The following is a 26,866-nucleotide window of genomic DNA, read 5'->3' as shown; positions in this document are numbered from 1 at the left end:
TGTCCATATGTTGTTTTTATTTCGTTTTTTTATGATCCGCTGTTTTTTTTTCTTCTTCCTTTTTCTGTTGCATAACACACGAGCTATCAACGTCATTATCATTTTGAGCCTCAGCGTTTTGAGCGTAGTGTAATTTACGCCCGCTGTTCCTTTTTTATTATTATTTTTGATCCTTTAGCTTACTGCTTATGGGTTTTTGTAAATGTGTGTGTGTCTTGGTGTTGGTGTTAGCATGTGTGGTTTAGTGTTAGAATTTCCAAAATGTTTGTTTCTTCTAATGTTTTGATGTAAAATGTATTTTTATTTTTAACTTTTTATTTTCATACCCAGTAAACAATCAGTTAATGTGCTGCTGTAATGTAACTTAAAGAAAAACAAAATACATTGTCCGTTTAGTGATTTAATAAAACAAAATATAAATAAATGAAAAAAAAACGATATTTATTCGTACATGAATGAAGTAACCAAAGCATACAAATGATATTGATATTAATTGACAACAATTCAAATGGAAGAAGGATTGATTATCCTGAAATCCTATCCTATCAAGAGTAAAATACTTAAAAAACTCGCAGATACCAATGAAAATCGTTATGATTAAAACAAGTCCATCTATGTTATTCACCTAAAGATGCCAACACATTCTCAAAAAGTTCCACATACATACATTTTAAGGCAATGCCCAGCAGTTAAGCAAGCAGTTAATGTATCCCTTAAAGACAGTAATTGTCACAAATGTCTTATCACTTGGCCGACTCCAATTTATATATTCTGTAGTGCAGAAATAAGTCAATTGGTTACTTTATACATCCCAAGTCATCTAGCGTGAAGACAATTGACACTTAAGTATCTCTAAGTAATCTGGAGTGTAGTCACTATAAACGTTTTGTGAGTAATTCGTACAAACTGGTTTTATACAAATTGTGTTAATATAATTCTCATACAGTTTATTTTTATTTTTGCTTAAGTATACTGATATCCCATGTAACATAGCATGAAGTCAATAGTCACTTTAGTGTCTCTAAGTAACCTATGGTGAAGTCACTACAAACTTTTTTTGTACTGCACTTTATTTTACCCACCACAAGCGTTGACTACTTTCGATCAGCTTCATAGCCACATTGTAATCAAAAAGGTAAATTGACCCCCCTGCTTAGGACATGCACGTGTTAAAATAACTAGTCAAGTAGCTGATCAAGTAACCAGTTACAAAGCTGGTCCAAAGCGTTGCCTACTTTGGACCAGCTATTAGACAGTCCCATTGTAATCAAAAAGAGACATTTGACCCCCTGCTTAGGACATGCCCGTGTTAAAATGACTAGTCACGTGGCTATTGAAGTAACTAGCTCCCACCCTAAATGATGGGTAAAATCACTAGTTCGGTACTGTCTTCTAGAACTGCTGGGTGCTTACAAAGTACATAGGAATAGATGCCACACTATTAGGGGCCACCTTTATTTGCCCATTATTTTGACAATGCAAGAGGAAATCATTGCGCACCACCAAATGAAATGCTGCTCTTAGTTTAAGTGGTGGTTAAGCCGTACCATTGTGTTACTACGTGAATTCTCGTATGAAATTCCCCAGATTGTGTGTTGTCTCCCAAGGTGGCTTTACAGAATATGCGGTAAATTTGTTCCAATGTAAATTTTGTATACTAACTTTTGTAGCTTTTAGCAGAAGTTTTGAATCCATGGCTCTTGGCTCATCGAAATCTCCTCCCCATATTTTGCAATATTGAGGAGCTATGCAGCAGCTGCTGCTTTAGAGTGTTGAACGTGCACTTGTATCACATTCATCATGATCTGGATCGTAGACGAATGTTACGTCCAAGTCTTTGGATCGGAATCCAGAAGTGCGTATTTGTTTTTCAGTTCGACCAGATTCCTGAATATGTTTCCAACAATACCGAAATTTGGGGTCGAGTTTGTCGTCATCACGATATATATTCAGCTTTATGCTATCAAATCGCAGAAACCCAGATATTTAGCACTTTTCTGTTATGGATCGGAAAGGATTTCAAGTGTGAATGTACGCCAGGAACTCATAACGATCAGGTTATTAGGCCGGTATAATTGTAATGAATCGGATGGACGGTCTATTTGCTATTTCGCTTACCAAAATCACATCCAATTTCGCACCATGTAAGCAGTAGAGCTGTAAGTTTCGTTGAACACGCCAGCAGAAATCTATTTACATATATAAGAAACAAATTAATCTATTGCTATTAGCTATGACCTTTTCCTATCTTTCTGGCAACATACCAATTCCGCGCCAAAAGAACTGCTCATCTTTTGAGGCCAAAAACGAATTCGAATACTCTTTTCGAAATTATAAAATATCCCAGAGAGAGCATTCTGCATTGATCTGGTCTATAAAGCCGGTGAGGCAAAACATCCAAATCATTTCATTCTAAATAGTTTTTAGCAGGTATTGCAATATGTGGCCGAGTGTTGTCATGATCGAATATTAAGGTTTCATATTTATCTGCAAATTCTGGGCGTTTTCGGCCAATACTCGCTTCAAACGAATCAGTTGCGTTCGATACAGGTTCCATGTCTGGTCAGATTTCAGATTTCAGATAGGCCCCTATTAGTTCCACCAAATACAGAACATTACCTTAGCGCCATGGATATTTGACTTTGGAGTCGATTCGGCTGGTTTTCCGGGCTTCACGTACGATCCATTTTTCATCGCAAGTAATGATTAGGTGCAAAAATGATTTTCTTTTACCATTTAAGCGTCATTTCAAGGTCTTTCGGCTTCAATTCGAATGTTACCCAATTTACCCAAAAAACCCTGCTGCTAGCAAACGTTTTGAAATTGCTGCTTGAGTAGCTCCCAATGATTTAGGACCTAATTCAGAAACACGAAAGGATAACGATTTTAAAATGTTTGTATGAAAATCACTCAGTTTTCAAATAATTTGTGAGTGTTTTTCATACAAAAATTTTAAAATTGTTTTCCTTTCGTGTTTCTGAATTAGGCCCTTAAAAGCTCTTGTTGATTTTGACAACAATCTTCATGGAGTAACAACCCGTCCAATTCTTGGTCTTCAAACTTTTTTGGCTGGCCTGCCCGATCTTTGTCTTCCGTGTCAAAATCATTACTTCTGAATCGCAGAAACCATGTCTCGCACTTTGAAGCCAATGGAACACATTCTTCATAAGTTTCGATGAGCATCTTCGGGAGTGCTTCGGCGGCACTTTTTTCGAATTCAAGAAGTAAATTAAAACTTCGCTAATGTAACTTTGTTGGCACAAAATTCGACATGGTAATTTTCCGTCTGAAAAGGTATATTTTTGGGTTTGAGAGCCCATTTCCATACTAGTATAAATCACTCTTACATTTTGTAGGACAACTGCAAATTAACGTATATCCTATCCATAATATTGTTTCACATTACTGCTTGCTTCCTCTTTACATTATAAGTTACATGATGTTTTTTTTATACTCTACACCACCATAGTAGGGAGGGTATATTGGGTTAGTGCTGATGTTTGTAACATGCCCAAATATATTAAAGTATACCAATCTGCTCAGGATCACTTTCTGAGTCGATTTAGCGATGCCCGTCCGTCCGTCTGTCCGTCCATGTAAACCTTGTAATCGGGCTTGACCGACTATACTTTCTTATTTGTTGTTTTTAAATTTATTTCAGAACAATGCCGATTTGTATATGCTTTGGTTACTTCGTTTTAAACATATTGTTACGAAATTGTACTTGAATTCAAATATAACGATTTTAACGGCTGATTTAAAGTTGCATAATGCTTTCAAATAGCAGTGCCCAAACTTTAACATATCTGTGGGCATTATTAACATTGAATAAAAGCTTTCAGTTGACCATTGATCGTAAGTATGACAACGCTGTTTGCTGCGACCGTATATTCGAATTCGAATATTCAGTTAAAGAACATTGTAGAAAGTACACTACATATGGCGTATGTATTAGAAAGCTCTAGACAGTTAAAGAGCAATCTAGAGTGCAGATAGCAGTGTTATAAATAGTGGCAGAGGTTGCAGTGGTTAGTGAGTTTATCTGAGACGCTATTCGAATAAACATCAACTGAGTGCTTTAAAGTGTGCTGTATGTTTCAAGTGAATTCGTGTACATTATAAAGTGTGTCTGTATTTCTGCAAATTTATAAACGTGTATAAAAAACATTGAGTGATTATTTAATTCTGTTGTTGTACATTTTAAATAAATAAAGAGTTGTTACAATTTTCAAACTACTAAACGGTTTATTTAAAGGAAATAAACCAACGTTTTGAAAAGGTTAAAACGTAACAATATGTTTATGGACAACCAAGTTTTGTACTCTAACAGATTTAATCAGTTTCTTGCTCCTATTTTTAATTTGTATGCTTTGGTTTTTTCGTACAGTAACAGATTTCTTTTAATGAAGTAGTTTTCATTATAGGAGTTGAGTCATTCAAAATGTGTTTTTATATGTAATAGTTTCACTGTTCAAACATAATGTTTATTGGGTAAATAAATGTTACAATAATTTTTATTGAAATTTTCTTTATAATTCTGTTATTTTTTTTTTTGCTTCCAAAAGTCTGTAATTTGTAAATTAGTTGCATGTTGATGTTTTAGTAGTGTAATGTGGACAAATTTGGGGGTTGATTTTCCATACGGAAGTTAAAAGTAAAAAAAAGAAACTAAAAAAAAAGTAATAACGTTTGTCTATTAAGTAGAGGGTGCTTGAAGAAAACCCAAATGAAATGCAGCGTCTTAGGTTCACTGCACCTTTAATAAAATTATAATACACAACCATCCACACATGGAGTAGCAGCACTGAAAGTCTTAGAATACTGAGCTGAAACACCGTGCAGTGTAGCGCTTCGATGATTTTTCCTCAATTATGTGAGAGAGTGTGTGTGTTGGTTGGTTGGTTGCTTGGCAAATAGCACGCGCTTCTTGATCATGGATGGTTGGATGGATCGTTGGATGGTGAATAGATCGACATTCGGAGAACAAGTGTTTTTCCTTTATTTTGGTTTTTGGCGGGGTTCATTTTATATTTTTTTCCGTCGTTTTCTTTAGTTGTAAGCAACATAATGAGTTCTATGACACAGGTGTATGAAGCAGTATGTCGGGGCGAGCAGCATAAGAATTTGACCTTTTTACCTTAAAGAACTTATTGTTGTTGTTGTAGCTTTCATTATGTTAATAATGCGCGTAATTATACAAACTACAGACGGCAATTCAATGCAAGTAAATAAATATTTCCCTGGTGTGTCTATTTACGAAATGACACAATGTTCATTTATGAAATTCCTTTACATGGTTGATCATATGAATGAATAAATGAATGAAGGTGGTGGTTTGGTTCAATGGTCGGCTGTTTTTTGTGGTGGCAATAGTGGTTGTGTCCCCTATTTTGAATATATATATATGAATTGCAGTCCATTAGAGCATGTCTCAGTTTTTTATTTTTTAATTTTGTATTTGTAAACAAACAACAAACCATAGCACGAGTTTCGGTATTTGAATATGAGTATTCAAATACATAAAAGTTAAACACCATTTGTCCCCAGTGCAAAGTTGATTTGAACTCTTTTTTTACTACAACAAATAATGTGTGGGTTGTCTTTGAGACTCGCCATATGGCAGGGCATGATAAGCAGGAGTATATTTTATTTAATATTCATAAACTTTCTTTATGGTTTTCTACTCGTACATGAAATAAAAAAGACATCTGTGACAAAATAAGCCATACTAAAGAGGTTTATCGCATTAATTGCTCAGTTTGATTAAATAAAAAAACAAGCTGTAAAGGTGTGATTATTCCAAAAAAACACAAATGTTTAACAAATTACATATTACGTATAAGAATAGGGAATATAAATTACAATTTTTACGTTTACTGAATATTTCTTTCAGTGTAATTATGACAGACAGATTTGAAACTTCTTAAATTCTGTTGATGGTTCATTTTTGATTATTTATTTTACACGCATTTACATGTTTGCAGTTATAAATCTTAAACCACTATTGTACGTGATATTTTGCATATTTCAAAACAATTACAACCGAATGTTCTCAGTTCTTGATGAACATTTAGAATTTTATGTTTTTCATTCATAATATTGATACGATCCAAAACAATAATAAAAATAACAACTTGAAACAATATAAGAAAACAATAGACCCACACTTTCTTTGCAACTTTCAAGGGAGTAAAATGCAACAAAAAAATAAGTATAAAATATACATGTACATTAAATTACGTTATATTTTGCGTATAAAGCAGCAAAAAGGAAATAAGCTTGAATAATTTTGCTAGTGAATTTCTTTGAACATGGATTGCAGTTGAAGTTGAGTTGAAGTGAGTTTTTTTAAGGAGCGGTTGATATTACGTGACATTATCACTGCCATATTTAATGATACAACAGCAACATGTACAATATTATAGACAGGACCATATAAATAGCATCTAGATTTTATGTAAGCTACTATTTTCCTAGAGGGAAAACATTACATGATCATTGAGCAGAAAGATCAGTCCTAGGTCTAGAAGGGAAATCTTACTTAAACATGGCATTATAATTGGGGAAGCTAATTCAAACCATTAAGATTCCTGTAAACTAGCGAAATAATATAGGAAAATAGATTATTGTCTATAACAGGAAACAAAAAATAAGTAAAAGATATGCATAAAACCAGACACAAAATAGGAAATAGTTCAAAATATTATATTTGTATTATTTAGAGTGGTTCAGTGTTACTTTGTCAACATTCTCCAAAAGTCGTGAAAGACCTCTTAACTAAATTTTTTTTCAATAATGTCAAACAGATGGTTGTTTTCGATATATCTAAAATCGCAAAACGCCTGGGCCGATTTGGTAATTTTTTTTTAATGTTCGCAATAGTCCGCAAAAATTTTTATAGAAATAAAATTTTTCCACGTCCACTTATTAATCTGCAAAATATAGCGATCTGTTATCACTCATATTTCAGACCAAAATTCGATTACTTATATAAAAACTCAAAATATCTTAAATCATTAATAATTGACCAATAAACTCAAAATGTCTAAATTCGCTAATAACTTGGCCAATAAGCGTTTAATCGAGAAAAGGAGCTTGATATGTGATCACTCATATTTCTGGCCAAAAATCAATTTTTTATATAAAAACTCAAAATATCTAAATTAAAAACCGTTTAATCAAGAAAAAGATCACGATCTGTGATCACTCATATTTCTGACAAAAACTCGATTTTTTATATAAAAACTCACACAAGTTTTGTATTTGATTTGCTTAAGAATAGTAATGCAAATAAATATATAATCCAAAGGAATCTGTTCTGGGACAAATGTTTAAGAACTAACATGCTTGTAGATCTAAAACCTACACGCAGAGAAAAAATATAATTGGGCATGGTTACTGTAACCATTTCAATATGGTTACAACTTTTTTAACTACATCATAGTCACAGTAACCATTTACATGATTGTGGTAACCACAATATGGTTAATTTACGATTCACATGATTGTATCAACCATATATATGGTTAATGTAAACAAATATATGTTTGTGACAACCATTCATATGATGAAGGACTTATCATATTATGTTGCTCTCGGCTTAAGGCTTATCATAATCTGAGAAAAACATAATATGATAAGTCCTTCATCATATGAATGGTTGTCACAAACATATCGATGGCTTAATATAAAAAAGGCGTAACTCGATTTTTTGTTACTTTATAGGAGAAGGAAAAGAAATATTAAAATCCATCAAATTTTAGACACAAAAAAAGTTTAAATGCAATTTTTAATAAGAAGAGACATCACATTTTATTTCATATTTAAAATTTATTTTTTTCATTGAAATTTTTGAAAATAAAAAAATAGTTACGCCTTTTTTATATTAAGCCATCGATATATTTGTTTACTGTAACCATATATATGGTTGATACAATCATGTGAATCGTAAATTAACCATATTATGGTTACCACAATCATGTAAATGGTTACTGTGACTATAATATTGTTAAAAATCTTGTAACACTATTTAAATGGTTACAGTAATCATGCCCAATTATATTTTTTCTCTGCGTGTATATAGAGCCATTGTTTTTTTTTCTTCTGCTAGAATTCTCATATGTGTACTATATTTTTTAGCACAACTTTACATATTATTGTTACACAGGAAAGGAATGATATCAACACACTGTTGCGGTTTAAATATGATCGATCTTTACAATCAGATTTGTCCGTCTGTCTTTCTGTCGATCGTTTTTTTTTTGTAATTCAATGGTGGTCTCTTGTTATTAAAGGATTTTAACAAAACTTGGTGTTGAGTTTGTATCTCTTGGATTTAAGACGTATTAAAATGCAAATAAAAGGAAATTCACATTATGAAAATAAAGTTTCAAATTTCAATTTTATACGCAATTTAATTATAATGATGTTTAACAACATCCCACATATTATTTACATAAACAGTGTCAGACATAATTGCGCCACTGTGCAGTTATTTATTAAGATTTTGAAACGATAACTATTACTAGGCTAATCGATTCAACATATCGTTTTACATGAATAGGATTTCTGTAAAAATTTTTGGCCACAATTATCAGATGCAGAATACACTTCGACACATAATGGAACGTTTCTCGAGAACTGGAAATACTCGAGACTATTTTTCATCGGATTTGTCATCAGGTTGTGTTTCGGGATTGGCTAAATTCTCGCTTTGGTATTTAGACCGATCTGCCCAAATTTATTGGTTTTATTTTATGGATATAACAAAGCAACACCTTTTTACCTTGTATTGGATGTATGAGTAAAAAATGAATATTGTAAATTGTTTTCCCATCTTACCGCGCCAAAAGAAATGGCCATCTTTTGAAGACAAGAACGAATCAAGGCAATTTCGGATACCCTGTTCTGAAGTGAAGCGTATCCCAGAGAAACCGTTCTGTATCGATCGAAACAAATAATAGTCGGACGGGAACGGTCTATACTATAAAGCGGGTGAGGCAAAACTGGTATTGCACCATGTGGCGTAGCGTTGTCATGTCTGGCCGCATATTCTGGGCGTGTTTCGGCCAATGCAATGCTTTAAACGAATCAGTTCGGCACAGGTTCCCTGTGATGGTCTGGCCATATTTCAGCAGCTCATAATAGATAGGAACCTTTTGGTCCCACCATATACATAGCATTACCTTTGCGAAATGGATATTTGGCGTTGGTGTCGATTCCGCTAGTTGGTCGGGCTTCACATACGATCTTGAAAGATGAATACTGCAGCTCGCAATCATTTTGAAATTACTGCTTGAGTAGCTCCCAATGATTTTGCAAGCTCTTGTTGAATTTTACAACTGTGTTCATGGAGTAATGCCTCCAATTCTTGGTCTCAAACTTTTTTGGCTGGCCTGGGTGATCTTTGTCTTCCGTGTCAAAATTAAAGAGAACAACCCATCTCTCGCACGTTGTAACCGATGAAACACATTCACCATAAGCTTTGGTGAGCAATCGGTGAACTTCAGCGGCACTTTTATTAAAATTAAAGAAGTAAAGCAAAACTTCAAAACTTTTTAAAGTAGAGATTTTTTTGGCTAATTATGATATATGACCATTTATCGAAATGAACGAAAAATCTTGACTTACATGATCGATATGTAGATGTGCTGGAGGTGGCATGAATTATTCCGGTAAGACTGTTCATCTATGCCAATAATATGAAATCCTCCGACACCCTCAAAGACAACATAACCCAGGACATTGCTCGAACTCAGAGGGATCTTTGCAGCAAATTTATTAAAATTTAATTATGTCGAATGACCCAAATCTTTTGTCATATTAAGCATAATTTTTTGCTAAGATTAGTTTGTTAAACTATGTTTCAATGAAATCAATCGATAGGCAACTCGTAAGCCAGGATAAGTCATTTTATAACCGACATTTAGATCAACACATTTTAATCGACACTGTGTAGATTTTCAGTTTATGGTTAGTATTTTCTTCACATTTAATAAATAATTTCATATGACCACCTGACACACACTCAGAATTTTATTCAAATAAACCAAATTTATTATGGTTTTTTATGTCCGTATCCTTTTAAAACAAAATAATAAATATTCAAATTTGATTATGAAACAGTAACAGAAGTCGAAAATGTATTGTAATAGAAAATAAAAAAAAATACAAGGTGCTTTTATTTTCCTTGATAAATTTTCCAAATAAAAAAATTTCAATATTTAATTTGACTCGTGCTGTAACATAAATTTACAACAAACAGTTGGTGGTTTTTCTTTAAAATTGAAAAAAAAAATACAATAAAAATTTAGTTTATTTCCTGGTGACCGGGCGAAATGCTTGAGTGATCAGTTAGTAGAGGGTTGCAACGGTACAAACACCAAGTCATTTTATTCTTGTTGACTCCTTAAGCATTTACTCGATCTACGACAATTCAAAAGTATGACGTATTTTCTTAGACAGACAAGTTCAAATAGGGAACCTTATGTTACACTAAATGGATCTCAGTTTTTCCATTTGCTGTAGTAGTCAGGTGCATGAAAACAAAAAAAAAATAAATAATTAACAGCTTGTCTTTTTTTTCATTCGTCTGTTATTAAAGCAACTAAGAACTAATAAAAATTATTATTTCGCGGTTAATATTTGTTAGATAGCAGTAGGAGTCCATTAAATTAGTGAGTAAATGAATGAATGAATGAGTGAATGAATTTATGAACTCATAACCTAAATTCTTTAAGGACATGCATGTAATGTATTTTCATATATTTGTATGTCAATGTTCTATTCCTTAAACATCAAACGCCTCAATCTAAAGAAAAGAGCGCCAAATATAAATAATTAGTTTACGTTTTGCATTGTACTGCGTTTGTGTGAATAGAAAAGTATTTCTCATTATAAAACACACACTGGCACAAATACAAATATCCTCTACCTTGAATTTACATGACACTGAAATTTTCCTGAACTATGTACTTTTATCATTTAATGTGATTTTATAGTACGTGTCATTATGTTTGGGTTGGCTCTGTAGGAGATCTTCCGCTCGGAAGTGTTTAGCATAAATTTGGTTTCTTTTTATTACAATTTTCTATCGTATCCTTGCAATCGTCTCTTGTTTCAAATTTTAGTGCAATATTTTAAAGCACGTGTCCTACATTTTATTTTATATTACAAATGTAAAATACTTTGTCGAAATTGTCTTTTTCTCCGATTTTGCATTGATGATTTATTTCCTTTTACCCTTTTTCCTATTATTTATTTGTTATGTAAATAATTTTATTAACACTTTGCTATTGATTGAATAATATTTTTGTTGTGTTTGGATTATAATCCCTATTTTTTTTCAAATTGCTTATATTGTTATGATAATTTGTTTGTTTGTTAAATTTATTACATATTTATGAAAGGATTGTGATCACGTATCCCAACGTATATTGGTAAATTGATTGTGACACAGTTTTTACAAATGTTTAGAGAAGAGTACATATCTGTCATTTATTCTCACTTAGTTATTGAACATTATAATGAAAAACAAAAACTTTTTTCCATCGAAAATGTCGAATTTTGTGCCAACGAAGCTTCATATTCGGGAAGTTTTGCTTTACTTCTTCAACGATTGCTCACGATCGCTTAAGGTAACTGGTGTTCTATCGGTTTCAACATGCGATAGATGGTTTTTGCGATTCAGAAGTGGTGATTTTGACCCGGATGTCAACAACAGGGCAATCAAAAAAGTTTGGGAAATTGATTAACATGCGAATTGAAGCCAAAAGACCTTGAAAGACGATATTATGTTTGAAAGCTATAAAAAAAAAATTTTTGCGATAAAAAATGAATCCATTACGATGACCCGAAGCGTAAGAGATCGTTTTTGAAGCCCGGACAACCAGCCGAATCGACATCAAAGAAAAATATCCTTGGCGCTAAGATAATGATATGTATTTGGTCATGAAAACGCTCGGCCAGTATTTAGAATGGTTGGGAAGTTTTGTCTCACCCGTCTTATAGTCCAGACCATGCCCCGTCCGAATATTATTGGTTTCGATTGATACATTTTTATGTCATCTAAGACTCAATTCCGTTTAAAAATATTCAAGTGGTGTTCCCGATGTGTGCTTTGGGATGTTACCATGTACATTATTCCATGTTCCATGTGCAATATTCCACATTTAAAAACTCCATATCCTCCTACAGTAAGAACATCTCGGTTGCAGGCCGATAAGAAGGTATTGAATGCTATCGCTGGCATCTCTTGAGTCTTGAGGATGTTTTTTAAGCCCGATAGAACTGTAAACCGAAAAAAATAACAGAAGAATGTAAATTTTAATCAAAACATTTTTTTATTCGAAAGATCAATCAATGGCTTTAACATTTAAAAACGATTTCGGACATATGGCCAACGCAGCTGTTTTTGACGAAGTACATTTTGGACGTCCAATTATGGGCTACTTTTTCGATATTGCTGGCCTTATGTCACCAATAACACGAACAATGTTAGCCTCCAAGTCGTAAATAGTTGCTGGGTTATCAGCATAAACCAGTGACTTTATGTGGCCCAACAGGAAATAATCGAGAGGTATCAAATCGTACGACCTTGGAGGCCAACTGGCAGATCCATTTCTCGAAATCAAATTATGGCCAAATTTTGATTTCAATAAAATCGATGGTTGCGATCGCTGGCACGTAGCGCTATGTTCTTGAACCACATCTAGCCCGGATCAATGACCGTAACGAAGCTTCATTTTCGAAGGAATAAGATCCGATGATGCCATCAGTGTGTAAACCTAACCAAACGGACCATTTTTATGGATGTAATGGTGCCTGTTGTGGGTCTGCGGGAATCTTTGACTGATTTTCAAAGTAAATTTTTAGATAATTTGGTAGCGTTGTTCTATGGTAGTCACTAGGGTATTCATTCGACTAATGATCGTTATATTAATCGAATAATTTCTTACGAATAATTAGTCGAACAATTTAAAAATGGCCATTTTCGAATAACGAATAATTCGAACAATTTTATGTAGAATAATCTAATAAAACGAATAAATGTTCATATATATTTAAATTTATTAAATTGCTTAAAATTTTTCACAATTTCAAATTTAAATAAGTAATAATGACTTACAAAAATTGTATTGTTTCTGAAATTCGACAAATAACTAAAGACAAAGGGACTTTCGATCACTGTAGATGGTGTTCCGATAGCTCCTTCTATAAATATATACATATTCATATATACAATTCTAAAAATAAATCTTTCAAAATGTTTAACCTCATGACTTGAGAACCAATGAAAATAAAAGGCACGGAATAAAATATTTGTTATTTAGCTGGCGAAATATTAGAAGAATCGCAATTAATAATGAAAATATTAACTTAGATTAAAGTGGAGTGAATGTGATGGAGAATGTGATTTTGAAACGGTCATCAAAAGTGATATTGAGGATGACTTTATAATGATTACATTGAAATAGATGAAGGCCATGATTTTAAAATATATGTATATACTTCAAATTAGCCACGTTCACTGACAATGATATCAAACTTTGGACATATTCCCTTTATTGTGTAATTCCCCAGACCACTTTATTAAGCAAAGATTCGGCAACGTTGATAGAGCTTGATGTATAATACAATTTGTTATAAATAATTTAGAAATAGTGAATAATTAATTTACTAAAGATTTAGTTACTCAATTTAAAACCCGAATTAATGAACGACATAAAAAAGTTCTTAATACGTTTATATTGTATTTGAATTCAGAATCATGTCCAACTAGCTCAAATTTTTTAAAGCATAGCTCCAAAACGGAAACTAAAAGTTTTGCTAGACAATTATTTTGTAGATTTTTCGGGAGGGAATCTGATCAGAATATTTCTGTTGAAAATTTAATGATGGACTTTGTTTTCGAATGTTTTTTAACATTATCAATACTTGAATTGTTAACTTTAACGTTATATTTTGTTTTTCTTTAACAATAAAATATTAAAAAACCGACATCAAAACTTCGAATAATTCGATTAATTTCAAACTTATGATCGATTTATTCGAACAAGTTAAAATCTCTTATTCGAATTATTCGTTTTATTCGCACAAGAGAAAAATCGAATAATTCGAATACCCTAATAGTCAGCTTTGAATCTGTAGAATGTAATGTGTAAAAATAAGTAAATTTTTGGACTAGCTATGTCTTTACTTCATATTATTTTTTATCTTTAACTTAGTTCTATTTAATAAAATACAATAAAATTGAATACATATTTTCTTCGAATTTTTACCGTTTTTACGAGTTGCCAAAAGTATTATCAGCATTATTTTGAATACATGAATATTTATGAATAATTCCTAAAATAGATAGAAACTCAGTTTGAATTTGATTTTTAGAATTTGTTTCTTTTATTTTGTTTAATATATTGTTTTTTTGTTTATTTCAGATGCCAAAATAATTTCAACAAAAGGCCATTGTATGGATGATAAATTAGGCGACGAAGAGTAAGTACCACTTTGACCACAATCTATAAAAACTTAAGGCGCCTTTAAGAAAGAAAGAAGAACAGTTTCATATATTTATGATGTCGATGATGATTCTAAGGACATAAAAACACAAGTGCCAGAATAATAATGACTTTTATCTTTCCCAGATTTCTGTGTGTTTGCCTTTAAAGTAGTTAGAATTTTCTTAATTTAGCTGCAGACAAAGGAAGTCTAAGTTAAAAAACTGCAAACAATTGTTATGTTCTTTTTGTTTGTTGTTTCCTTTTGTGAGTTTTTTCATATCATTTTCATAACATCTCTGGCCATGATTGTACCTGTTACAAAATCTTTAAAATTGTATTGATTTTTTGCTTTGTTCTCTGTTGAGTTTTTTTTTTTCCAAGAGATTGAAATTGAAAAATTGCACTTGTTGTGTATGAAAAAATTTGATATGTATTGGTTTTTTATTATTATTGTATTTGTAGCAGTAGATTTTGCTGAGATCTGTCTGTGAGTCTGTGCTCATAAATTGGAAATCTGTTCTGGATTTCAATCTTTCAATTCTATGCTGTCCTGTGCATTGTTCTAGATTTAATGGTTTTTAGTCATGTATTAATGACTGACTATTGTTTGTTACTTTCTGGTGCATGGAAGCCCGGTAGTCTTATCTACCGTTATCGATTTTTTACTGTCAGCAATAATTGCTTTCTTTTATTTTTATTTTCCAGAATTTTGCACACAAGTGTCAAAAGATCACTGAGTCTCTCTGTTTCTCAGTAGATTTGATTACTTTTGTATGAGTTTTGTGTTGTATTGTGCAGTCTTTTTGTTTAAATGGTTCGTTATTTTGATTGGAATTGAAATTTTTTTATTATTTCTTTTACGAGTGGGTGTTACTCTGGTATTTTGTCCATCACATGGCATAAGAGATGAGAACAACAAGTGTTGAGACCACCACCAGCCTTTGTTGAGTATTTGCTTTTTAATGACCAGCTACTGTGAATTTATGTTCGCATCATTTAATAGGACATCCTCCTTCGAAACTCCTTAATTTGCCAATGCGCAACAATGTCGCAAAGAAACTTTCAAGTTGGATTTTATGAGTTCTTTTGGTTGTGTGGTCTGTTAATGTGTGATTCTCGGTATTGTGGCCAGTGATCAAACGACATATTTGAAAGTGTAATAGAATTTAAACTTCCAAGTCCAGTGATTCACGTCCAATATCGATAGATTTTGAATATCTGCTAAATTTAATACAATTTGGAGAAGAAACTTATTGCTAATCTGATGATCTGTCATAAACAAAATGGTTTAATTTCTGATACAAGATACATTTTGTCTTGTGGCAATTTAATTTTGTTGCCAATCGAATCTCTTGATTTAAATTCGGTTTTAAATGGCTTTTGCTTTAACCGCTTTTTGGTTGACTCAACTGAATTTTTGTGAAAACAATGCTTTCTAACCTTTCATTGACAACGAATGCGGTTGTCAACGAAATTATTTTCTAAAAGCAATAAAAATGCTATTACACTACGAAGTAGTGTGAATTCCGGGAATTTCAGGGAATATTTTTTTAAGAAATGCTTTTCTTTTACCAAGTATCACACTAATCCGACCCGCACTCCCGCTAATTTTCAATATATTCCTAATAACATTGGTTACGTAAAGCAACAGAGTATTTTCTTTATTATTTTTGTATTTCCTTCTTATTGTCCCTTGGAAAATATCACAAACTAAAGCATAGAACAATAAAATTCAACCTGTTTGTTCAAAATGATGCAAATTGTTTACGCTGCATGTTTTGAATTGGCAAAACAAAAGTTAGTTAATGACTTTTACAAATCTTAAACGGCACTTGTTGTGCAGGAACAAAAAACAAATATTGTAATTGAAATCCAACCAAACAGGTCGCAACAGGATCGGCGCCATCTCCCACAAAGATAAATCAGCATAAAGTCTGACAAGACTCTACTATGCACATACTACCTTTTTCTTTCTCTGCACTTCTCGGTGCATTTTCACCCAAACAAGAAAAAAATTCTATTGTCACAAAGACAGCATGACAATATTTTCTTTTATTTGGCAAAGACAAAATTGTAACCTCATTGTATCCTTTTTTCCTTTCTTTTACTTCTTCCTTGTTGTTGGCATTTCTAATCCTGGCGCTTGCACGTACAGGTTGCAGGCAAGAGAATTATTTGCAAAAATAACAAAGGTTGTCAGTGCTCGTACACTACAAACGCAAAGAAAGAGCGAAGAATCATAAATGTCAAGCAGCGAGTTTAACAGCACCAAAGTGTGCAAGTGCGCATGCTCATTGCGTTATAACGAAAAAATAGGTTTTAGTTCTTTTATGTTTTTAGCCATTCACACCAACCTGTTGTCAGGCCAGCAGCGATGGTGCACCTTACTCGATCTGCACGACCTTTTTAACCCCTAAATGTAAATGTACACTTGTAAATTTTCGTATTCTTTTCATATTTTTTTTGGGAATGGCAAGTGCCATAAATGTATGTGGTGTTTGAGTTTTTAATATAAACAGGTTGAAGTTCTCTATTGTCCTTTAAATGGCCAGTTCTATTTAATTGTTTACAGCTTTAAACTCCCACCGTGCGAGCTAGCTAGCTCGGTGCGGTGTCTAGAGTAGTGTATGAATGTATTTCGTATTTCAGCTGTATTTTGAAAACATTTTAAATTTTATATATTCTAATTTGATTTCTATTTGTTCCTCTAATATATTCGTCCTTCGTGTAGAAGGTTTTTATTGCGTTTTATTTTGGCCTCGAAAAGTCATAAATTTCGTAATTATTTTGACATTGACTTCAAACACTTTAAACCGATCATCATGATCGTTATTGTTTTTCCGCTCTTCTTATTATCATTTTAATTGTTTGCATATCCTTCAACATAATTACAGTTTGATGTTTAATGTTGCTTGGCATTTGAATATAATATTTTGACACCTTCTCTCCGGATAAAACTGACATGACCTTAAACATGTCTTTCGTATAGTGGGCTAAGTGTGAAGATTTTTGGACTACATTTTATAGCCACGATATATCAGGATGAAGTTATACAATTATTTTATATTACTTACTACTCCTGAAGTGTTATTTATTTAATTTTAAATTCATATAGAATCCTTATGAAGAGAAGAGATTTATTATAAAGTTTTAAGGATCCTCTGTGTTCACAATGAGCAGACCTTCGGCCGCTATTATTCAACAACTTTTTGCTAATCCACGTACAAGGGTTTAATTCAAACAGCTGCTGCCTGAAATAACACTTGATTCTTTTCCCTGCTAGTTATTGTATTCCTTCAATATTCTAATCAATCCCCTTTTAAAATGAATTACTTACTAAGTAACTATTATTTTTAAGGTCATTTGTATACTTATTTACCACATTATCACAGATTGAGCTTGTTTTCCTTAAATTTTCAGTATTTACATTTGAAGATATTAGCGATTTAAGATATTTGAGTTTTTTATATTAAAAATCGATTTTTGGTATAAAATATGAGTGATCACAGATTGAGCTTGTTTTCCTTATAATCGCAGTATGTATAAGGTTATTAACGATTTAAGATATTTAGTTTTTATATTAAAATTCGATTTTTGGTATAAAATGTGAGTGATCACAGATTGAGCTTGTTTTCCTTGAAATCGCAGTATTTACAAAGTTATTAACGATTTAAGATATTTGAGTTTTTTATATTAAAAATTGATTTTTGGTATAGAATATGAGTGATCACAGATTGAGCTTGTTTTCCTTTAAATCACAGTATTTACAAAGTTATTAACGATTTAAGATTGAGTTTTCTATATTAAAAATCGAAGTTTGGTATAGAATATGAGTGATCACAGATTGAGTTAGATTTCCTTGAAATCGCAGTATTTACAAAGTTATTAACGATTTAAGATATTTGAGTTTTTATATTAAAAATCGATTTTTGGTATAAAATTGAGTGATCACAAATTGAGCTTGTTTTCCTTGAAATCGCAGTATTTACAGAGTTATTAACGATTTAAGATATTTGAGTTTTTTATATTAAAAAATCGATTTTTGGTATAAAATATGAGTGATCACAGATTGAGCTTGTTTTCCTTATAATCGCAGTATGTATAAGGTTATTAACGATTTAAGATATTTGAGTTTTTTATATTAAAATTCGATTTTTGGTATAGAATATAAGTGATCACAGATTGAGCTTGTTTTCCTTGAAATCGCAGTATTTACAAAGTTATTAACGATTCAAGATATTTGAGTTTTTTATATTAAAAATCGATTTTTGGTATAGAATATAAGTGATCACAGATTGAGCTTGTTTTCCTTAAAATCGCAGTATTTACAAAGTTATTAACGATTCAAGATATTTGAGTTTTTTATATTAAAAATCGATTTTTGGTTTAAAATATGAGTGATCACAGATTGAGCTTGTTTTCCTTGAAATCGCAGTATTTACAAAGTTATTAACGATTTAAGATATTTGAGTTTTTTTTTATTAAAAAATCGATTTTTGGTATAAAATATGAGTGATCACAGATTGAGCTTGTTTTCCTTGAAATCGCAATATTTACAAAGTTATTAACGATTTAAGATATTTGAGTTTTTTATATTAAAAATCGATTTTTGGTATAGAATATAAGTGATCACAGATTGAGCTTGTTTTCCTTGAAATCGCAGTATTTACAAAGTTATTAACGATTTAAGATATTTGAGTTTTTTATATTAAAAATCGATTTTTGGTATAAAATATGAGTGATCACAGATTGAGCTTGTTTTCCTTGAAATCGCAGTATTTACAAAGTTATTAACGATTTAAGATATTTGAGTTTTTTTTTATTAAAAAATCGATTTTTGGTATAAAATATGAGTGATCACAGATTGAGCTTGTTTTCCTTGAAATCGCAATATTTACAAAGTTATTAACGATTTAAGATATTTGAGTTTTTTATATTAAAAATCGATTTTTGGTATAGAATATAAGTGATCACAGATTGAGCTTGTTTTCCTTGAAATCGCAGTATTTACAAAGTTATTAACGATTTAAGATATTTGAGTTTTTTATATTAAAAATCGATTTTTGGTATTAAATATATAAGTGATCACAGATTGAGCTTGTATTCCTTGAAATCGCAGTATTTACAAAGTTATTAACGATTTAAGATATTTGAGTTTTTTTTATTAAAAAATCGATTTTTGGTATAAAATATGAGTGATCACAGATTGAGCTTGTTTTCCTTGAAATCGCAGTATTTACAAAGTTATTAACGATTTAAGATATTTGAGTTTTTTATATTAAAAATCGATTTTTGGTATAGAATATAAGTGATCACAGATTGAGCTTGTTTTCCTTTAAATCGCAGTATTTACAAAGTTATTAACGATTCAAGATATTTGAGTTTTTTATATTAAAAATCGATTTTTGGTATAGAATATAAGTGATCACAGATTGAGCTTGTTTTCCTTGAAATCGCAGTATTTACAAAGTTATTAACGATTTAAGATATTTGAGTTTTTTATATTAAAAATCGATTTTTGGTATAGAATATGAGTGATCACAGATTGAGCTTGTTTTCCTTTAAATCGCAGTATTTACAAAGTTATTAACGATTTAAGATATTTGAGTTTTTTTTTTATTAAAAAATCGATTTTTGGTATAAAATATGAGTGATCACAGATTGAGCTTGTTTTCCTTGAAATCGCAGTATTTACAAAGTTATTAACGATTTAAGATATTTGAGTTTTTTATATTAAAAATCGATTTTTGGTATAGAATATAAGTGATCACAGATTGAGCTTGTTTTCCTTGAAATCGCAGTATTTACAAAGTTATTAACGATTTAAGATATTTGAGTTTTTTATATTAAAAATCGATTTTTGGTATAGAATATAAGTGATCACAGATTGAGCTTGTTTTCCTTGAAATCGCAGTATTTACAAAGTTATTAACGATTTAAGATATTTGAGTTTTTTATATTAAAAATCGATTTTTGGTATAGAATATAAGTGATCACAGATTGAGCTTGTTTTCCTTGAAATCGCAGTATTTACAAAGTTATTAACGATTTAAGATATTTGAGTTTTTTATATTAAAAATCGATTTTTGGTATAAAATATGAGTGATCGCAGATTGAGCTTGTTTAAAATCGCAATATTTACAAAGGTATTAACGATTTAAGATATTTCAGTTTTTTTATATAAAAATCGATTTTTGGTATAGAATATAAGTGATCACAGATTGAGCTTGTTTTCCTTGAAATCGCAGTATTTACAAAGTTATTAACGATTTAAGATATTTGAGTTTTTTTTATATTAAAAATCGATTTTTGGTATAAAATATGAGTGATCACAGATTGAGCTTGTTTTCCTTGAAATCGCAGTATTTACAAAGTTATTAACAATTTAAGATATTTGAGTTTTCTATATTAAAAATCGAATTTTGGTACAAAATATGAGTGAGTGATCACAGATTGAGCTTGTTTTCCTTGAAATCGCAGTATTTACAAAGTTATTAACGATTTAAGATATTTGATTTTTTTGTATTAAAAATTGAATTTTGGTATAGAATATGAGTGATCACAGATTGAGCTTGTTTTCCTTGAAATCGCAGTATTTACAAAGTTATTAACGATTTAAGATATTTGAGTTTTTTATATTAAAAATCGATTTTTGGTATAGAATATGAGTGATCACAGATTGAGCTTGTTTTCCTTTAAATCGCAGTATTTACAAAGTTATTAACGATTTAAGATATTTGAGTTTTTTTTTATTAAAAAATCGATTTTTGGTATAAAATATGAGTGATCACAGATTGAGCTTGTTTTCCTTGAAATCGCAGTATTTACAAAGTTATTAACGATTTAAGATATTTGATTTTTTTGTATTAAAAATTGAATTTTGGTATAGAATATGAGTGATCACAGATTGAGCTTGTTTTCCTTGAAATCGCAGTATTTACAAAGTTATTAACGATTTAAGATATTTGAGTTTTTTATATTAAAAATCGATTTTTGGTGATCACAGATTGAGCTTGTTTTCCTTGAAATCGCAGTATTTACAAAGTTATTAACGATTTAAGATATTTGAGTTTTTTGTATTAAAAATTGAATTTTGGTATAGAATATGAGTGATCACAGATTGAGCTTGTTTTCCTTGAAATCGCAGTATTTACAAAGTTATTAACGATTTAAGATATTTGAGTTTTTTTTATATTAAAAATCGATTTTTGGTATAAAATATGAGTGATCACAGATTGAGCTTGTTTTCCTTGAAATCGCAGTATTAACGAAGATATTAACGATTTAAGATATTTTATTTTTTTTATATTAAAAATTGAATTTTGGTATAGAATATGAGTGATAACAGATTGAGCTTGTTTTCCTTGAAATCGCAGTATTTACAAAGTTATTAACAATTTAAGATATTTGAGTTTTCTATATTAAAAATCGAATTTTGGTACAAAATATGAGTGATCACAGATTTAGCTAGTTTTCCTTATAATCGCAGTATTTACAAAGTTATTAACGATTTAAGATATTTGATTTTTTTGTATTAAAAATTGAATTTTGGTATAGAATATGAGTGATCACAGATTGAGCTTGTTTTCCTTGAAATCGCAGTATTAACGAAGATATTAACGATTTAAGATATTTTATTTTTTTTATATTAAAAATTGAATTTTGGTATAGAATATGAGTGATCACAGATTGAGCTTGTTTTCCTTGAAATCGCAGTATTTACAAAGTTATTAACAATTTAAGATATTTGAGTTTTCTATATTAAAAATCGAATTTTGGTACAAAATATGAGTGATCACAGATTGAGCTTGTTTTCCTTGAAATCGCAGTATTTACAAAGTTATTAACGATTTAAGATATTTGAGTTTTTTGTATTAAAAATTGAATTTTGGTATAAAATATGATTGATCACAGATTGAGCTTGTTTTCCTTGAAATCGCAGTATTTACAAAGTTATTAACGATTTAAGATATTTGAGTTTTTTGTATTAAAAATTGATTTTTGGTATAGAATATAAGTGATCACAGATTAAGCTTGTTTTCCTTGAAATCACAGTATTTACAAAGTTATTAACGATTTAAGATATTTGAGTTTTTTGTATTAAAAATTGAATTTTGGTATAGAATATGAGTGATCACAGATTGAGCTTGTTTTCCTTGAAATCGCAGTATTAACGAAGATATTAACGATTTAAGATATTTTATTTTTTTTATATTAAAAATTGAATTTTGGTATAGAATATGAGTGATCACAGATTGAGCTTGTTTTCCTTGAAATCGCAGTATTTACAGAGTTATTAACGATTTAAGATATTTCAGTTTTTTTTATTAAAAAATCGATTTTTGGTATAGAATATGAGTGATCACAGATTGAGCTTGTTTTCCTTGAAATCGCAGTATTTACAAAGTTATTAACGATTTAAGATATTTGAGTTTTTTGTATTAAAAATTGAATTTTGGTATAAAATATGATTGATCACAGATTGAGCTTGTTTTCCTTGAAATCGCAGTATTTACAAAGTTATTAACGATTTAAGATATTTGAGTTTTTTGTATTAAAAATTGATTTTTGGTATAGAATATAAGTGATCACAGATTAAGCTTGTTTTCCTTGAAATCACAGTATTTACAAAGTTATTAACGATTTAAGATATTTGAGTTTTTTATATTAAAAATCGATTTTTGGTATAGAATATGAGTGATCACAGATTGAGCTTGTTTTCCTTGAAATCGCAGTATTTACAAAGTTATTAACGATTTAAGATATTTGAGTTTTTTATATTAAAAATCGATTTTTGGTATAAAATATGAGTGATCACAGATTGAGCTAGTTTTCCTTTAAATCACAGTATTTACAAAGTTATTAACGATTTAAGATATTTGAGTTTTTTTTATATTAAAATTCGATTTTTGGTATAAAATATGAGTGATCACAGATTGAGCTAGTTTTCCTTATATCGCAGTATTTACAAAGTTATTAACGATTTAAGATATTTGAGTTTTTTTTATTAAAAAATCGATTTTTGGTATAAAATATGAGTGATCACAGATTGTGCTTGTTTTCCTTATAATCACAGTATTTACAAAGTTATTAACGATTTAAGATATTTGAGTTTTTTATATTAAAAATCCCATTACGAATGGAGTGTAGGTAGAGGAGAACCTATCTTTAGGCGTTTTAGCTGGGTAATGTTGAATCAGTCAGTCACTCAATCACTCTATACAATCATATGTATAGATTTTCTTTTTAATAATGTACTTGTAACAAATCATCCAATTGTACCCTGTCATTTTAAGTTTTATTTTCAAGTTAGAAAAGCACTTTAGATTTAATCCATTTCAGAGTTAATCCTGCTGTGAATTGGGATATAATATCGAAAGCATATGTTTAAATATTTGCCTGCAATGCAGTTTTTCCTTGATTCAAACTGTCTGACAGTATGTCTAAAGTATTTGCCTCATGGCAAATGGAGTACCTACCTACCATCGTTAAACAATTTTGAAGTGTTTGCAGGCCTGAACGTCAAGGCTGAGATACTAATTATCATAGTTTAAAAAATAAACTTGTACTTTTTAAATATAACCTTAAATCATGTTTCATATATCTTCTACTTAGCAATTAGTGTTTTGGCCTTCTTTGTATTATGTCTTTATATCCCACATTCTTGGATCAGAGTGTTCTCTTAAGTATTCTGTATTCAAATAGGTAGTTCTTTTTAGTGTATTTTCTTTAATTTCATATCGTATGTTTGTAATATTGGAGTGTCACTCTAAATGCAAACATGTTTGATTCGCCATTTTAACAACTCCAACTAAATGAATGTGTTTTCGTAGTAAAATATATTTTAGTATTGATTAAGGACGAACTTCACAAAATGTCAGATGTATTGTTATTTACATCGTAATGTATGCTAATGTGGATGGCATTAGACCCAGTATGTAACCGTGAGGTATCGCAATTGGTCATTAAGTCTAGATCCAGATAAATCACCAAGGTTGGTTATTATGTTTTATCTTATTCCATGTCCTTGTAGCTAACTTAAAGGGGAGTTCATGGCGACTTGTAGGTTTGCCTAGCATTTGATATACCATCTATTCTCAGCCTTTGTAAGACGGTATCCGAAGATAATACTTTTAATACTCCCCGCGTTGGAGATATTCAAAGCAGATCCTATTCTGGCCAACTCGTCTGTCTATTCATTACCATATTGGTCACTTTGCACAGGGACCTAATCTAAAGTAATATCAGATAGACGATCCAGCTTTGACAGCTCATTCTTACACTGCCTGACCAATCACCAGCAAAGTCATCGGCAGCATTCTTCACTATATGGATTAAGCTTAAATCTTAAAAGGTAATCTTCGTGTCGTAGTCGATGGGTTCCATATTCTGACTGCGAAGCATTTTTTATTTTTTTTTATTATAGTCATGGATAAATAAATCTACAAAGCGATTGGTCAGTCATTGATCAATTACCGTGCTCCAGTTTCGTTACCTTCGTTGATTGATACCCAATGGTGAAATATTCAAAGCGAAATATTCAGAAATATTCGCAGATGCATTCAAATTACTTCTACGCTAGGAAACCAAGGTTCTCCAGTCATGTGGGACAACCTGCCAGTCTCAATATGAGTCGAAAATATTTGTATGAAAAACACTCAGTTTTTTTAAATTCTTTCGAATAGTTTTCATACAAATTTGTTCGAATCATTTTTCATTCGACATCGTGAAACAGGCCTAACATCTAACCCGAGGAGTTAACATACAGAGTTCTGTGCAGGATCCATTAAATCTGAGATCGTAAACTGCAGCTTTGAACGACATTCGTAGAGACGCCATCAAAGGCGTCTCCATAGGAGACATATAGGAGATCCTGCCGTAGAAAACAAGAGTAGTTCTGGCACAACTGAGGTCGGCATGGACCAGACCGTGTCGTCCCCAATTTATGCTCAGCTTGGTCTTTACCTCGATATTTGAACTGTTACAGCAAAACAACATTAAATTTATGAAGATATAAACGTTTTTGTATTGCTTTGCTTCCAAAACGAATCAAAAAGTGGAATTGTATGCTGCAAACATTAGAAAGATAGCTTAGCAGAATTTGCTTGCATTTACAAATCTATTAATTTACTTACACAATTTGCAACAAAATACGTAAGATACTAATTACACAATGTTCACTTTATAAAATGATTTTGTTCTCACAAGGGGCGAGTAATTAATATACAAAGTATATTAATTTTCTTTTTAGAAAATAACCAAAGCTACCATTAAATTTCTAATGTCATCAACTATTGTCAACTTGTTTTTTTTTTACCAATAATTTCGCATTGTTCCATTTGTTCTTCTCAGCCTCTGAATTTCACACGGTCTTCAAGAGTTCTAATCATTTCGATTTCAAAGAAATTTGATAATATCATTTGAGAGTTACAACAAGTGTGTACGTGTGTGTGTTCGATTGAGTTTTATTTATCTTGGCTATTATTCTAACTGGGCTGGAAATAACAGAACAATAAGAAATCGAAATTAATTTGCGGCTCACTTTCATTATTATTTTCTTTTCATATTAATTTTGCCTGGCCTAAAAAAATATTCTCATAGCGAGCGTCAATGTCCTTCTAGGAAACACGAAGTCATTAGTTATTGTAAGCAACAAAATAAAAACAAAAATCTTTAAGTTTTTCTCTTGTTTTTGTTGACAATTATTTATGAAGTTGCCGAACTCTGGCTGGTTGATCGACCACACATGTACATAGGATTTGTGGCATAAGATGACGACGTCAAAGTCTGGCGTACAATTGCAATTGTTGCATATTCATTGCCGCAGGATCACTTGATCACCTCAGAGTCTCGAAAAGAATTGTTGAGCATGACTTTGTGATTTTGATGCTAAAATTCTGTGTTTATGCCACAGTCAGTGTTTGTGGGTTCATTATGAAAATATTATTTTATTTATTCTCAATTTCTCATTTAAATTATTATTGTAAAAATTTAACAAAACAAATCCTTTCCATAGACGGATAAATCTTAAGGATCTATACACAAATTATGTTGCTTTTATGATTAATGGTTAAATTACAGAATGTTTACAAATTTTATTTATTTAACATGAATGATTTTTTTGTTTGTTAGAAAAACATCACTTGAAATCAAAATTAAGGAATTATTTAATGGAGAAACATGTGTGGCAAGTAGGCAACCAACCACCAACCTCAAATCACTGCGTTGGGTTTTTAATTTTTTATGAGAAAACTAAAATCCTTTTGCTGCGTTAACTCTTGGCATGGGTCTTGTTTATGTCTGGTTTGGTTTGGCTTGGTAATTGAGTGGAATCGTCGTAAAAAGTCTAGTCTAAACAAATCAATTAC

The 26,866-nt window shown here is 30.9% G+C and overlaps 1 protein-coding gene across 1 annotated transcript in view; it reads left to right on the top strand.

Moving 5' to 3' along the window:
* stg (string) overlaps positions 1-26,866 on the top strand; it is a 306,094-nt gene that overhangs the window by 45,658 nt on the left and 233,570 nt on the right. Inside the window, exon 2 of the mRNA XM_065498137.1 lies at positions 14,436-14,493. Coding sequence (XP_065354209.1) covers positions 14,436-14,493 — 58 coding nt within the window. The remainder of the gene's footprint in view (positions 1-14,435; positions 14,494-26,866) is intronic.

Source organism: Calliphora vicina, chromosome 1, assembly GCF_958450345.1.
Source record: "Calliphora vicina chromosome 1, idCalVici1.1, whole genome shotgun sequence".
Taxonomy (NCBI): Eukaryota; Metazoa; Arthropoda; class Insecta; order Diptera; family Calliphoridae; genus Calliphora; species Calliphora vicina.
The sequence above is the reverse complement of the archived record's forward strand: the minus strand, read 5'-3'. Positions and strand labels throughout refer to the sequence as shown.